Source organism: Meleagris gallopavo, chromosome 17 (assembly GCF_905368555.1).
Source record: "Meleagris gallopavo chromosome 17, MGAL_WU_HG_1.1, whole genome shotgun sequence".
Classification (NCBI taxonomy): domain Eukaryota; kingdom Metazoa; phylum Chordata; class Aves; order Galliformes; family Phasianidae; genus Meleagris; species Meleagris gallopavo.
The window spans coordinates 11670430-11684353 of record NC_139420.1 but is presented as its reverse complement, the minus strand read 5'-3'; the positions used below and the strand labels follow the sequence as shown (position 1 = coordinate 11684353).

The following is a 13924-nucleotide window of genomic DNA, read 5'->3' as shown; positions in this document are numbered from 1 at the left end:
CTAATTACTGTACATCAGCAGATTGGTCCTGTGCAATGTTCGTTTTAGTCATGAAAAGGATGGCCTACAGCTCGTTATTAGAAGTAAGGACAGCTTTAGATTACTAGCTTTACACAGAAGAATAATAGAGCCTTATTTATATTATGATATAGCCAGTGTTCGTTCAAGTTCCCCATCTCCTAAACTAACAGTAAATTAAAACTACAGAGAAGCTACTTGAGAAGAGTGCCACAACCTTGAACCTGGAAATTTAATAAGCCAAAACATTAAAGGGATTCCAAAGAGCGTAATTCAGCTTTCTCTTCTTTATAAATGGCTCCAGCCAACTATTTTTCAAAAAGATAAGCATTTCCAAAACTTTTTTTGATCAGTCACAGAATAGACCGTTTATATCGCATCGCCACGTGATTTCCTAACCAGCAACGTGACTGCACAACATCAGCCTGGCAGCCTCCTCTGCACTGTTTCCTCCTGCTGAGCACGGACGACAGCGACGCGTTGCAGCACCTGGAGCACAGAGCACAGCCCGGCACCCTGCCTGCTCCCGGCCTGTGCAGGGGAACTCCTCAGCTGTACACAGGCAAACCTGGGAGGTTTGGGGAAAGGATTTAAGGAAAGAAGAGGAGGAGAGAGACTGAAATTGTCATTTTGGCCAGCAGCAACATGGAAGATGGCAGAAGTGTCATTAATAGCTGGAGGTTTGCTAGCAGATAGATTAACTAAGGATGCGATGGCTCCATACTGGCAATAAGGGGAAAAAAAACCAAACAATCAAACCCACAGTAGTTCAGTTTCATTTCAGTCCGTGTCTTCAGGCATTAAAGGTTAGCAAAGAAAATCTAAGCAAATGTAAGTCTCAAGGAGCACTTTCAGAAATGAATAACCTAGATAAGTTCCTTCTGAAATAAAGCTGTAGTTCAAAACCTGTTGCTCAACATTAACTTAATTTTACAAAGGTATAAAAGCATCATGAAAATAAACGAAAAGTAATATTGGAATTTCTTCATTTGAATTTTTCTTTGTTTTTGGGGAAAGATCGAAGATTTTTGGCTTTAGTCATCAGCTCCATTTGGGAACACGAAGAAGCATATTTCATCCTGAATTGGACTCAACACAAATCCATACAGTGCCACTGTTTTCCCAGAACTCTAAAGGCCACCTGCTGCCTGCAAGGATTTTAGATCAGTCTAAGCACAAAATGCAGCTTGATATTCAGTCCTTCAAGAAAGCTGACGCCTCTCGTGCAAGTTTTTGGAATGCAGGAAGCAGAGCTATAGCAGTAACTACAATTAGAGTTACAACAAAGTAAGTATTCAAAACTAAGGCCCTCTAAATATCTACAAAAGCCCTTAAGTCAATTCATTACTGATACAGTAAGTGACAACACTTGTGTTTGGCAGACAGTGCAACTGGGAGCCCTGACAAATCTAATTAACAGCACATCAGGGGCACTTCGTTTATCCTTTATATACAGTGCCAATAGCAAACGCATAATGAGAAAAGGAGCTTAAACATTAGTGGGACTTCGCTAATTGGTCACCAAGTCCTTGTTAAGCCAGGCTTCATATATAATTATTGAAGTTCCAAACAATCCATGAAGATACAAAGTCACTTCTAAACTAGATAAATATAAATAGCTAAAAAGAAGCAGAAAACGGAAGTACATAACCAAGCTTTTCTTTAACAACTTGCTGTTTGTATACCCCAGACACAAACATTTCAAATCTTCAAATAATTATTTCTTGAAAAGTGATCAAGTGTGAAAAATAGTACAGTGTCTCAATTATATTGAATTATGCAAATATTTGGTGTGCACGTAGGCATGCCAATAGCCTTACACGTGTAAGCATTTGAATATGAAATAAATGCTGCCTGCAAATAAGAAGCTCAAGACAAAGTTGTACAGAATCCCAGAGTAAATGATGAGAAGAGCAGTTTTATACACGTCTGTTCATTTGTATTCATTACATCAGTAAAATGATCCTTATCTCCAAGATCCTAGATGTAATGGATACTCATTACAGACTTCTGTGGGTTCCAGTTTATGTCACCATATACCCAAAGACAGCAAAAATAGTGACCTCAAGTGTGCAAGTGGCTGCTGATGGAAATACCTCCCACGGCACGCGCCGCCCATTTCCTGGCTTCCTCAAAATCCTTACAACAGTAGTTGAAAACGTATGAAAATGCATGCTCCATCATGCTTAGTGACAGCACCTCGAATTTTTCAACTTCCTCAAAGTACAGCCCAAGAGAGGGGGCTGTCCTGAGAGACAAGAGCTTGTTCTTACCCTCTGCTGTTGTGAGGAAGAACTCTGCTAACGTCTCATTGTGAAGTGGCAAACACTGCCCAGTAGTGCACTGCGTTGGAAAGGCACTGGAGCTTACAAAAACCCTCTGGGGGGAGGTTCCACCACTTCTGCTGCTTGCACCCCTCCCTCCCACCAAATGCCCACCTTTTACAGTTTCTGCATGAATTCAGGGACAGACAACTACTGTGGTACGTGAGCACAATCAGCTTTGTTTGGCAAGCAAGCAGCAGTCCCATTTTGACATAATGCCGCATCCATACAAAGAGGCTGGTGCAATAATATAACCCCTGCTATCAAGACAGGGGTAAGTTTGCAAAGGTGGAACAAATGGCACATCTAACAACAGCCTACCCACTCCATCTCAGTGTCTGGCTCAGCTCCAAGCCTTCAGCAAACAATTGTGTAAGACATTCTGCAGCACCAATTGAATTAGCTGAAGTGGATACACACAGCATAGTAGAAGCACTGCTCCTGTGACATCTTCCAGTGACCCCACGTAGGGAGTCCCTCTGATATTCCTGGGACTTTATCTTCACTGGCAAGGGTCAATAAATCTGAAGAATTGGTGCCTGGGGTTACTTTGCCACTGTCTTTTTAATGCTCTTACCCCAGGAAAGGGAGTTGAAAAGGTTGGGTCAACCCGGGAAGGAAGCAGCCCTCAGCAATACTTGCTACAAGTGCATCCATCTAGCCCCTGGTTTCATTTACTGCAGGACATTCATAAAACCTACCAGTTGTGGCCACGTGCCACAGCATACGGAGAGCACAAGCCAGGCAGGATATTTCATCTGCTCTATGAAAATTTTACAGCACGGTGACGGTCCTTTCCAGCTTTTTCAAAACACTGTTTTATTATTTTCATTACTGAATGAAAAAATACCAAGCCACTGAATAGAGAATACCCCTACTTAATTCGGAGCTCATCTAGGACTTTACCGTGGCAATAAAGCACCTCAGGGCCTGCAGTCCCCACTTTTCCTGCACAGTGTGCTGACATCCTCAAGAGTTTTACATACAGGATTCTTAAAATTTGGCACCAACACCCCAAGGTTACCAGTAGTATAGAGCAGGTCGTAAGAATTTAAACAGGTTTGAATGCTGTTTTTCCAAATTATCTTAATAACATCCTTAAGTACTTCTAAATTATTAATGTTTTACTGTCTCCATAAAAGCATTCATTGTATTTACAAATTGTATCACATTAATGCACTTTAGTGTAGTTTAATTATATTAAATTGCTCTAAAGCATCAGAAGTTTAAGCACACTGATATCAGCAACATCGGGTCTTGCAAAAAGAAAAAGCACTGAAAACAGTGAAGTTTACAATCCGTATTTTGTACCAATTCCTTCAGCTAACCATGAACACAGATTGCATTCCCACGGCTGCATTACCCAAGGCTGGGAGGTAAAATCAGCTTTAGTACACAAGGCTGCTGGTTCGGATGAAACAAACACACACCAGAGCTTGCTGCTGAAACCGTAAGACTGAGAAAAAACCTCAGAGATTAACATTACTTTTCAGAATTTAAACCTCAGAGGTATAAAAACCTCTGGCTGGGAACTAAGCTTCTTCTCCAACTACAATAGCAAAGCCTATTTTTTCAAGTATGGGAATAATTTTTGAAAAATATGCAGTATTTCTCACTACTCAGTATTTCTACTGTTTTTATTTAAGAAGTTGGGAATAAATCATACCTGATTGAGAATTAAATCAGATTGTTCTCCTTGCAAGTCTTTCCTCAGTCACGAGGCTACTGGTTGGCTACAGCATGCCATACGCTGTAAATTACTGCAGTACCACTGCTTTCAAGAACATGATCACATCACTGAAATCTTTTTTACACTGCTAAAATACAAGTACAGAAATAAGATTTCTGATACAAGATCAGAAATAAGAATCAAAACAATTTAAATGGCTTGATTCATGCTCTCACAGCACTGCATGTGCACAATCAATTACCATTCCTCAGCTGAGGAATCCAAATCCCATTAAAAAACTGTAACTAGATCAGTTAAACTTGTTCTGCCGTGCTCCTACTGAAGGATGCCATTATTTAATGAATCACCTTGCTAACATTTGCCAGAAGGCATTACCTGTTCAATGCCACACACCACAGCCCAACCTGGGCAGCAGACGCAGCACCGGTGCTGCTCACTTCCAGGCCCTCCTGGCCCTGCACTACAGCTTTCCCCAGAGCCCACTAAACCTGATGCCTTCAGATGAAGAACTGACAGACACGAGTTCCTAGCATGGCAAAAAGAGAATGCAGCTTGCAGCCTTACCTGGAAACGATGCTCAGTGCCAGCAGAGGCATCGCTGATCAGATGTTCCTTGGCTAAGTCCTACTCCCAGCAAACCCAAGGCACCGATGATTTTCAAGATCTCAAAGCAGTGCTTGAAGTGCCTGCAGCACAGCCCTCCAAGGCACTCCTCTACACCCCACTCTGATGCTTGCAAAAAGCAGAGGTGTGGATGCATTGACTGAACTCTGCTAAACCTGGAAATTCCAAGGGCTCAGACCTAAGGGGAAAGAGCTGACGTGAAAGCTTAGGATAGCTTATCTACTGGGACACTGTCAGCTTGTAATTCAGAGACTTCTACCAGCACCATAGGAGGATCAACTGCTACATGGAACAGTACCAAAAATTTGACTGGAAACTGAGATTTAAGAACTGTAGTATCTCACAGCAGCCAAGCTGCACTTTGCTCTTCCACCTGCACTGCTTCAAGCGCATGAAAGGCACTGTGGCTACTGAAACATCACTGACCATTCTTATTACTAGGAGAGAGCTGAAAAAGTTCTTCTTGTAATGAGAGAAGTACTTCCAAGTACTTTACTGACTAAGCTTTTCTTGCTTTTTTTTCTTTTTAAGAGAAGAAACCTCAAACTTGGAGAAGAGGAGCGGACCCACCAGCTACGCAAGTCATTTAAAAAATAGTTCAACTTACATTAAGTTGCTCATGCAATTCAATATAAACTGATTTCTTTCTCAATTTTCTACCACACATCAACAAAACAGACGTTGAAATTACACTAGTTAAAACCTCGAAAGAAGGATGGTGAGATTTTTCCCCCTCAGTAATGTGCGCAAGATTTGTAGCAGTGCTTCCACAATCCGAAATCCCCTCACAAAACTTGGGAAGTGACTGCGAACACAGCGGGAAGCATTATCAATTCCTTCTATCATTTGTGATGATAAATAAGCAAGGTTAGCGTTCTTCAGCGGTCGCTTGGAAACATATTTCAGACACACAGTGCTGTAGAGCAGACAATAAACCACGCAGCGTTGTTCAGCAAGCAACACGTACTACTCACTAGTGCTACCAACAAAGAGGGTGCTTGGGAAAGAAAACCCACAAGCACCGAGCTACATCTCCTGTCAAAAGCATCTGGTTCCCTCGCAAGCACAACCATCGCATACGGATCTGTAACTCCCTCTGCTGTTCCCTCACGTCTGAGCAGAGCAGAATTCATCAGGCACACTGTTCCTCACGCTGCCCAAGGTCACCCATTGTTCCCAGGCCTCCTTTTCACATCCCAGGACTAAGTGGGTCACGGCCACTGCCACGCTCCACTTCATCTTTGACTTCATTCTAAACTCACACATCTCCCCACCCTTCTCCCTTAATGCCATTCACAAAATCACAGGCACTGAATGGAGCTGCATGAGCTCTGCTCTTCCCTGGGTGCTCATACCCAGCCATCGCAGTGAGTACTCTGCTGAGATGAACTTGGTGCTCCAGGATTTCCAAAATTGGAGACGACTGACTTTGCCTAAAACCAGACTGCAGAACCGCCTGCATTTCTTTGTCTGAACAACATCTGATCAGTTTTCCATGCATTTGGAAAGGGGAAAAATATACATGTGTACATACACCTTGTTCCAGCCAAGGACAACACTGTATACGTTTTCAATGTGATTACATGGTCCCAAACTCCAACCTAATCATACAGACCCCAATTTATTTCTGGTATTTTATACATTTACATGGGTTTAGTTACTGTATTTTACAACTTTCTGTATCCATGAAGGCTTCACCACCAGCAGTGCTGGAACACCCACCCCCCTGCAGCTGGCCTGCTCATCCTACAGCTCCTCACTGTGCTATCTGAATGAATTTAAGTGGAAGAAACGTTAATACTTTTACGTAAAGATAGTTTACTGTGCTTACTAAGAGAAAGAGATTAAATGAAAAGTCAGGACAAATACATCCTCAAAGCCTCCTATTACTCCTATTACTGCCACTGTCTGAACCAGATCCTACTGCCATCTTCTGCAGTCTGTACCCCACCTCTCAGTAAGATCAGACAATTCCAATGACATAGACGCAACAGAAAAATTACCAAGCTCAGACAACCCAAAAGCTATCTCCAACTGGGCCATAAATGCTCTTAAAAAAAAAAAAAAACAACGACACACAACTCTGTATATCCATTGGATCGATAACGACAATTAGTTTCACTAATTAAAGCCCAACAACAACTACTGTGTTCTTGAAATCAAGCGTCTACTCATTAAGCCTAAAACTCCCTATAAAAGTGCCATTTTGTATACAGTAATAATTTAAATATCACTTCAGTGTTCAACACTAATTTCTGTAATTCTGTCTTCTCTAGAACAGGTTACGTGCATACTGTACGCACACTGCAAACCGAGGGATCTGCAGATCCCTGCACTGTATCAGCAATTTGGTGTCACATACATGTAAATAAGGCACAGAACCTACTACTAGCTTCCCAGAATTCTAAAGCCACCTTCCCCTCTGTGTCAGTGCTGCTGCTGTTTGACAGATGTTGTCTATTGCATCAGACGCTTCAGTTCTCAGACTGTGGCACACCAGGAATAAACACGAGAATCACAGATGCATTTCGTTTGTGCTGTAAGGCTGCAGTGAGGTTGATAAAACAAACAGCTTTTGCTGAAAGGAGCCGTCTCACTTTTCCAGCAATACCAACACCTAGCACCAATCCAGTACCAAACCACTGCCATCGTCCAGAAAATTAGATATTGCTGCGATCAGAAAAGAAGCAGAGAAAACACGAGGGGGCAGTGGGTTATGTCCGGCCAGGACATAGGAAGACATGGGCAAAACTGGCTATTTCAACAGCTTCTTGCCATTAGCTGAGAGTGAAGTCACAGAAGTTACACTTACAGCACAACTCTGCTTAACTGCAAAGAGTCCAAGCGGTACAAAAGAGACATTCCTACACTAAGTTGAAGCTTTCCGTTTTTACAAAGATGATAAATTCACGTCTAATTACTACACTGTAATCTTAATCTTAAAAACAACTTCTGTTTCCACGTCCATGGTTAACACAATCTGTCACAGAATGCAGGCAATGCTTTGTAATATTCCATTCTAGCACTGTAGTAAAATAGCTAGGAGACCAGGCAGAGGGCATATGAGCTACAGACCGATTTCCACCTGTACCTACAGCTGTCCTCAGACACACTGCTGTGATTTGCTACACTGAAAGAAGTTGCCACCCCACTTCATCTCCACTTGCTCATTACCTTCAAACCTCCCAGCATAACTGCATGTTTAGTCACTTCCTAACCCAGTTCTGTCAAAATGATTCCCGTTAGAAAATCTGTGTTTCAGCTTAACTCAGATTATTCTTGACACTATAAATGCAAGTACCAGAAGATCTGAGAACATTGTAACCTTTAACGCTGGGAGAGGAAATAGCAGTGAGCAAGTGCAGACAGTTACTCCTTCCCATGCTTCTCCTGCTGCAAGAGAAGCACATCCGTCAGCCAAAGTCAGCCTGCCCCATCACTGAAAGCTGTATATCAAGGCTGGCAACTTTCAATAAACTTACACTTAATTTACTGCTTAAAATTTCAGGTTGAGGGAAGGTGTCCAGAAATTCAAATCACTTGTTGCAAATACCTGGAATGCTGCTGGGTAATGAGTGTAGCAGGTGGACACTTAAAAAAATAGCCAGAAAATAAAGTGAAATCAAGAGTCAAACACTATGCTCACCTTCTCATCTCAAATTATCATCACCAACACTTCTGAAATTACTTCATTACTTCCCACGTATTACTGATGTGAACAGTGTTTATGTTTTTACTTGATAAGTAAGGCAAAAACAATCCACAAAAGGCAGCATCAACTTATTGGCATGTGAAATAAAACACTGACAAGAACAGTATTGTTATAAAGATCACCTCACCTTTTGTTAACAGGCTTCTCATCCTTGTCATAAGGTCTGATGAACCATTTTCCAATTCTCACAAAGTTTTTATCCATCAAGCACCTAGAAAATAATTACATCAACAATTACTAGTTACATCCTAAGACATAATTAAAAGCAGCCTTTGAAGACAGTAAATAGAAGGAGATTAAACAGCTGGTCTTCCCTCAAAACCAACTCACTCAGCAGCTCCGGGTTCAGAGCTCCATGTAAATTCCCTGCTCCCCATTTTCCCACACTGGTCACAGCAGTCAGTGTCCAGTCCCACGACACAGGCACTAATGCAGATATTCAGTCAAAGATGAGGGCAGAATGTGAATCTCTCCTCTTTCACACCATTTTTTTGCTGAATGATCCATTGCCTTATTTTTCTAACCCCCCCCTTCTTGAATACAGATTATTTGCAGGATGTGTTCTGTGTTTCTCTGAGACTTAATGACAAAGAACACACGTTCCTGTATTTGTCATATGAAAACGACAGTATAAACTAACAACAGAATATGAATGACAGGAAATTATATTAACCCAAAATTAACAATGAACCATTTTCTGTTCACATGACCCACAGCATTATTTCAGGTGTTGTAACTACGATAGTGCTTTTTCTCTCAGAAAACCTCTCTCCAGGAAAACATACTCCAGAAACGGTGGGCTCTATGGCTTTAAAAAATGTAGGGAGAATCCAAAGTGATCAATAATCAGTTTAGGCTGACAAGCTGAAGATGTGCACGATGACTTCTTATGTCCACCCGTACTGAAAAATCCCACTTGCAATGTGCCAAAACAATTTAAACACACTTTGTACATTAAATGTGCAGTTGAGCAAACTGCCTGAGGGATCACAAATTTGTTACAAAGGCTTATCTTTCAATAAGGTAAATATTAGGTTTTGAAAGCAATGACAAACTGATTGTTTGTTGCTACTGGTTCATATTACAATATGATTACAAATGACAGGCCATGTACACGCTTTCTCTATGTTTCACATCTAAATAGCATTCCATTAGTTGGATGGAAAAAGGATACTTCTCCATTCTTCAACATTTTCCAACCATTTATTTTTCTGGCAGTTGTTGCAGACAAACCAAAAACAATCACACCTCGTGTTCTGAAAAAGCACATTCTTTCTTTAGAAAAACTATATTTTGTTGTATATTTTAAAAGCACACCTCAACCAGACAGGAAATGGACAACAATGCAGATACCAACGTGTTCATTCTTCTGTAAAAACTTGGCAGGGTTTTCCGAAATTAAAACCAGGCTGAAGAATATTCTAAACACACCATTTCTCTATTCAAGTAAAAATAATCCAGGTCAATTGAGTATTTCAATATCTTAAAGTGAATTTGGAAGCTAAATCACCAAAGATCTAAAGACACTGCTCTTGTGCTGGCAGAAAAGAAGAAATTCTTCAGTGTTTCCCCAGGAAAGAGCTGCTGTCTGAAAGCCTTTCACTGTCACCACACTTCATAAAAACAAAGGAAGTAGAGTTTATATCAGATGCCTTAAGAAAAGAATCCGTACTAGCAAGAAGTACAATTTTAAACTCCCCCCACATACACATTTCATGCCACATCATCACGTCTCAGGACAGCAGGCTTAACTGCCCCAAACAAAAGTTAATTTCCCAGAAAGAAGTCTTCGTGAGCAGAGCTGGCCTTAAGAACGAGCCATCCCTCACACGCTGGGCTGAATCTCAGCTCGTTCAAGGCATAATCCTATAAAAGCATGATTGCAGAGGCACAGATCTCAAAGATTCGGCCGAGTGAACAATTAATGACAGCACTGAATTAGGTTTTGCTCCATAAGCACGCAGCAGTAACTGGAGTCCTTAACACTAAAGCCATAACAATGAACTTGAGTGAAAAAAAAAAAAAACACTGGTCATAAACCCCAGATGAGTATACACTTTAAAGCAGTTATTTAATCACATGGAAACATAAAACACTCGGAACTCTTCTGCTTGCTCCTCTCGTTAAGACTGAGTGCTGTTTTCTTCTTAAGCAGCACAGCTATTAAAACACCGCGCTGCCACTTGACCTCCTGTACTCTTGATTTCACTTTTCTAAGATAAAATGATCCGATGAGGGCATACAAATGATTATAAAATAGTACTGAATACTACCAGTAATATTTCCTCAGATCTTCTCAACATTTTCTGAGCAGGAAGGCAGTGAGCTGCTGGGGACAGCAGGCAGCACCACCGTGCCGCCCAGGGCCATGGAGGTCCAGGCCCATGGCTGACAGCAGCCTGCAGTGCTTCTGCACACTCTAACGTAGCCAACAGAGGCTCAGCTCTGGGAATCTTTATTTGTATTTCCTGCTGATAACAGGAGCTTCTGATTGCTAGTTTGGGTATTTAGTAAACGAAAATAAAGCCTCCTCCTCTTCCCTATCTCAGCCTCCTCCCAGTCCTCCCCAGGAGCCATGGCTTCACCTGGGCACAAGGCTCAGAAATCTGTGTCTTGGTTTATTTAAAATACATTCAGGCTGGAAGTAAGATAGCTAATGGATAGATATTTGATTACTTGCCCTCTCGGTCACCTTGACAACAGGTGCATTATAAACCTTATTGCTAAAGGCGTCCAAGCCCAGAGCGGGCTGCACCATGAGCAGGTCACCATGCTGGGCCCCAGCCCCCTGGAGCGTCCTTCCACAGAGATATTCGAGACCCATCTGGACTCCCACTGGTGTGACCTATCGTAGGGGATCTGCTTTAGCAGGAAAGATGGATTCGATGATCTCTTGAGGTCCCTTCCAACCCCTGTGCTTCTGTGAGCAGCTGTGGCCCAGGGAGAGGAGCAAGGCAGCCTCAGCCATAGGGCAAGAGGCCAAGTCTGGGGCTCTGGGCACCCAGAGATGCTCCGAGTAGCACCCAAGGGTGTGTGCTGACCAACAGAATGCGCCAACAACCACTACTGACAAAAAGAGTGCCCCAGGGATTTTCTCTCAGCCGAGACAGAAACGATATTACTAGCTCTGCCAACCCATCCCAGTACAGTTGGCTGCTGCTGCTGATGTTTCTTTCATAAATTCATACTTCACGAGCTTCAAGTGTTCCAAGAAATAAGAATATCCATTAGGAGCCTTACTTTAAAGACCGCTGGATGGGTACCAGAGATCAATAAGCATGTGTAAAATGCATTTTTCACTTACACTCTGCAAAGTGACAACAGAACTAGTGACCATTCCAAGCTGAGAATGGAATTCCTGTGTTTCTATTCACCGGGTTTTTATTCACTTTGAGCAGTCTGCTACTTATATTAAAATCCCCCAAAAGAGCAATGAAGCAGGAGATAAGTAGTACAACGTCTGGTCGCTGTACCTGTGTATGCATGTAGGAGTTAATGTGCTATGGGCACAAACAGGTACTGATTGTCAAGGGGACACGGTTACTGTGCTCATGGAAATACAGCCTCAGGAACATAATGCAAATCTGATTACTAGTAAGCAGATCAAAGCAAACAGGATGCTAAATGAGACAAGATGAAAGTGTTTTCAATTAGCTTACTTTCCAAGAAAAATATGTCTTGCTACATCCTGCAAATAAACTGTAACACAGTGGAACAAGAAAGATGAATTCTATTTTATTATTCAAAAAATGTGGGAAAAGTTTAATGACACAATCCTGAGAAGATCTAAAAATACATAAAGTTCATGAAATATAACATAGGAAGATGGTGAAGACCTGAAGAACTGGAACAACAGAGAGGGAATGAAATGCACTAGTCTGGCTGCAGTGTCAAACACTGAAGGACTAACAAAGAAGCTTGTCTTCAGCATGCTTAAGAGCTGCTAGCTGGCTTAAGAAGAAAAAGCTTCAAGTGTATTACCTAATGATACAATAACTCCGCAGCCAAACTATATACATATGATGAAGACAAAAGAAAGCAGTGCTAGATTACATTAGGGCAGCCAGAGACAGAATTGTGAAGCTTCCCTCTGAATATAGTGTACAAATTGAGCCAAGTTGTAACATGCACGTCCTGATTGGAAGAATGGAGTTAAGGTCTTTTAGTAACAACTGTTAAAATATGTACTATTTAATCTCAAAAGGGGCTAGGGGCCAGATATAATTACGCTCTGCAAGCACTCCACTCCATAAACTTTTTAACCTTCCTGAAACAGCTCCCCAGCATGAACACAAGCAGAAAAACATCATATTACTTGCTGTACGAGTATTTAGTCTGCGCAGTCCTTTATGATGCATTACCAGATTAAATGACTTCAGAAATCCATTTCTCTCTCACATTTTTGTAGTGAAGTTGTACCTCTAAAAAAATCTATTTTAAGATCGATAATATAAATGGTACATAAATATCCTGAATTTCGTTCAATGTAAAAATGAAACATTTGAGTGCAACAAAGTGTTTCTTACCTTTCCAGGAGGTTATGAATTGCTTTGAAGAGCAGGGTCCTACACTCATAGGAAAGACCATTCTCCCACAGTCCTTCTTCCACCACTACAAAAAAACAAACACCAACATGCTCAGAACAGAAGACAGACATTTGCATTAAACATAACTCCAACAGTTCTAATTCCCCATGGCAGCACGTTTTGTGAAGTTATTTCAACTATTGAGCATAATGCCAAAGGAGATGTAAATGTACCTAGCTAAAGACAACAACTTCGAATTTAAATGGTGAGGGGGTGAAAAACAAAGCCAACAAGAACTGCATAAAGCAAGCATTTGTTGGTAGGAAAGGATTCAATATTAAATGCAGGGGGTGAAGAATTCATGATCATACTTTGCCACAACTGCTGACAGACCCTTTAGAATTTCTGTGCCAATAGAGACAACAAGACACAAAGTGAACCGTTAAAGTTTTAAAGTCTATTTACACAACTTAAAAGCATTGAAGAACTCTACTGAATTTTCAGTCACGCTCAAGTGAAGTTCCTCCCCTCCAGTGACTGATAATATTGCAGTGAAAATGCACAGCAGTTTTTTCTTCCAAAATAAAATCTGAAAACCTCATCTCACGACTGCAGAGGTTTATGGGAGTAGAAAACACCACTGATATCTCACAGCCGAGTGCAGCATAAACTCTTACTGGAATGAGAACATGAAGGACACACAAACCTCAGCAATACCTGCTGTCCTTATGGCACTACTGCTGAATTCTAGAACTACCAAGAGTAAAGGGCAGTCTGTACCAGAATCTGCACCTCCTGACTGCAAAAGGATTTCATCTCTGCTAGAGTAAACATGAACCATGAAATAACCTTGTCAAGGAAAATGGATTTGTTCTGTCATCTCAACTGAATGGGAGTGCTCTGTAGATCTTTCAAACTGCGAACAAAATTCGGCACCATGTTAAGGACTGAATCCTTAACAGTCCTTGGCCAACTGAAAGGATGGAACTTTCCAACAGCACATCTACCATGCAGAGATCATCATCTAAGT

At 41.5% G+C, this 13924-nt stretch overlaps 1 protein-coding gene across 4 annotated transcripts in view; it reads right to left on the bottom strand.

The window, feature by feature from the left end:
- The window catches only part of MED13L (mediator complex subunit 13L), a 176037-nt gene that overhangs the window by 80199 nt on the left and 81914 nt on the right, over window positions 1-13924 (bottom strand). For all 4 annotated transcript variants that reach the window (XM_085238711.1, XM_085238714.1, XM_085238713.1 and 1 more), the window contains 2 exons: window positions 12895-12979; window positions 8496-8579 (listed from right to left, as the gene is read on the bottom strand). In XM_085238711.1, coding sequence (XP_085094837.1) covers window positions 8496-8579; window positions 12895-12979 — 169 coding nt within the window. The remainder of the gene's footprint in view (window positions 1-8495; window positions 8580-12894; window positions 12980-13924) is intronic.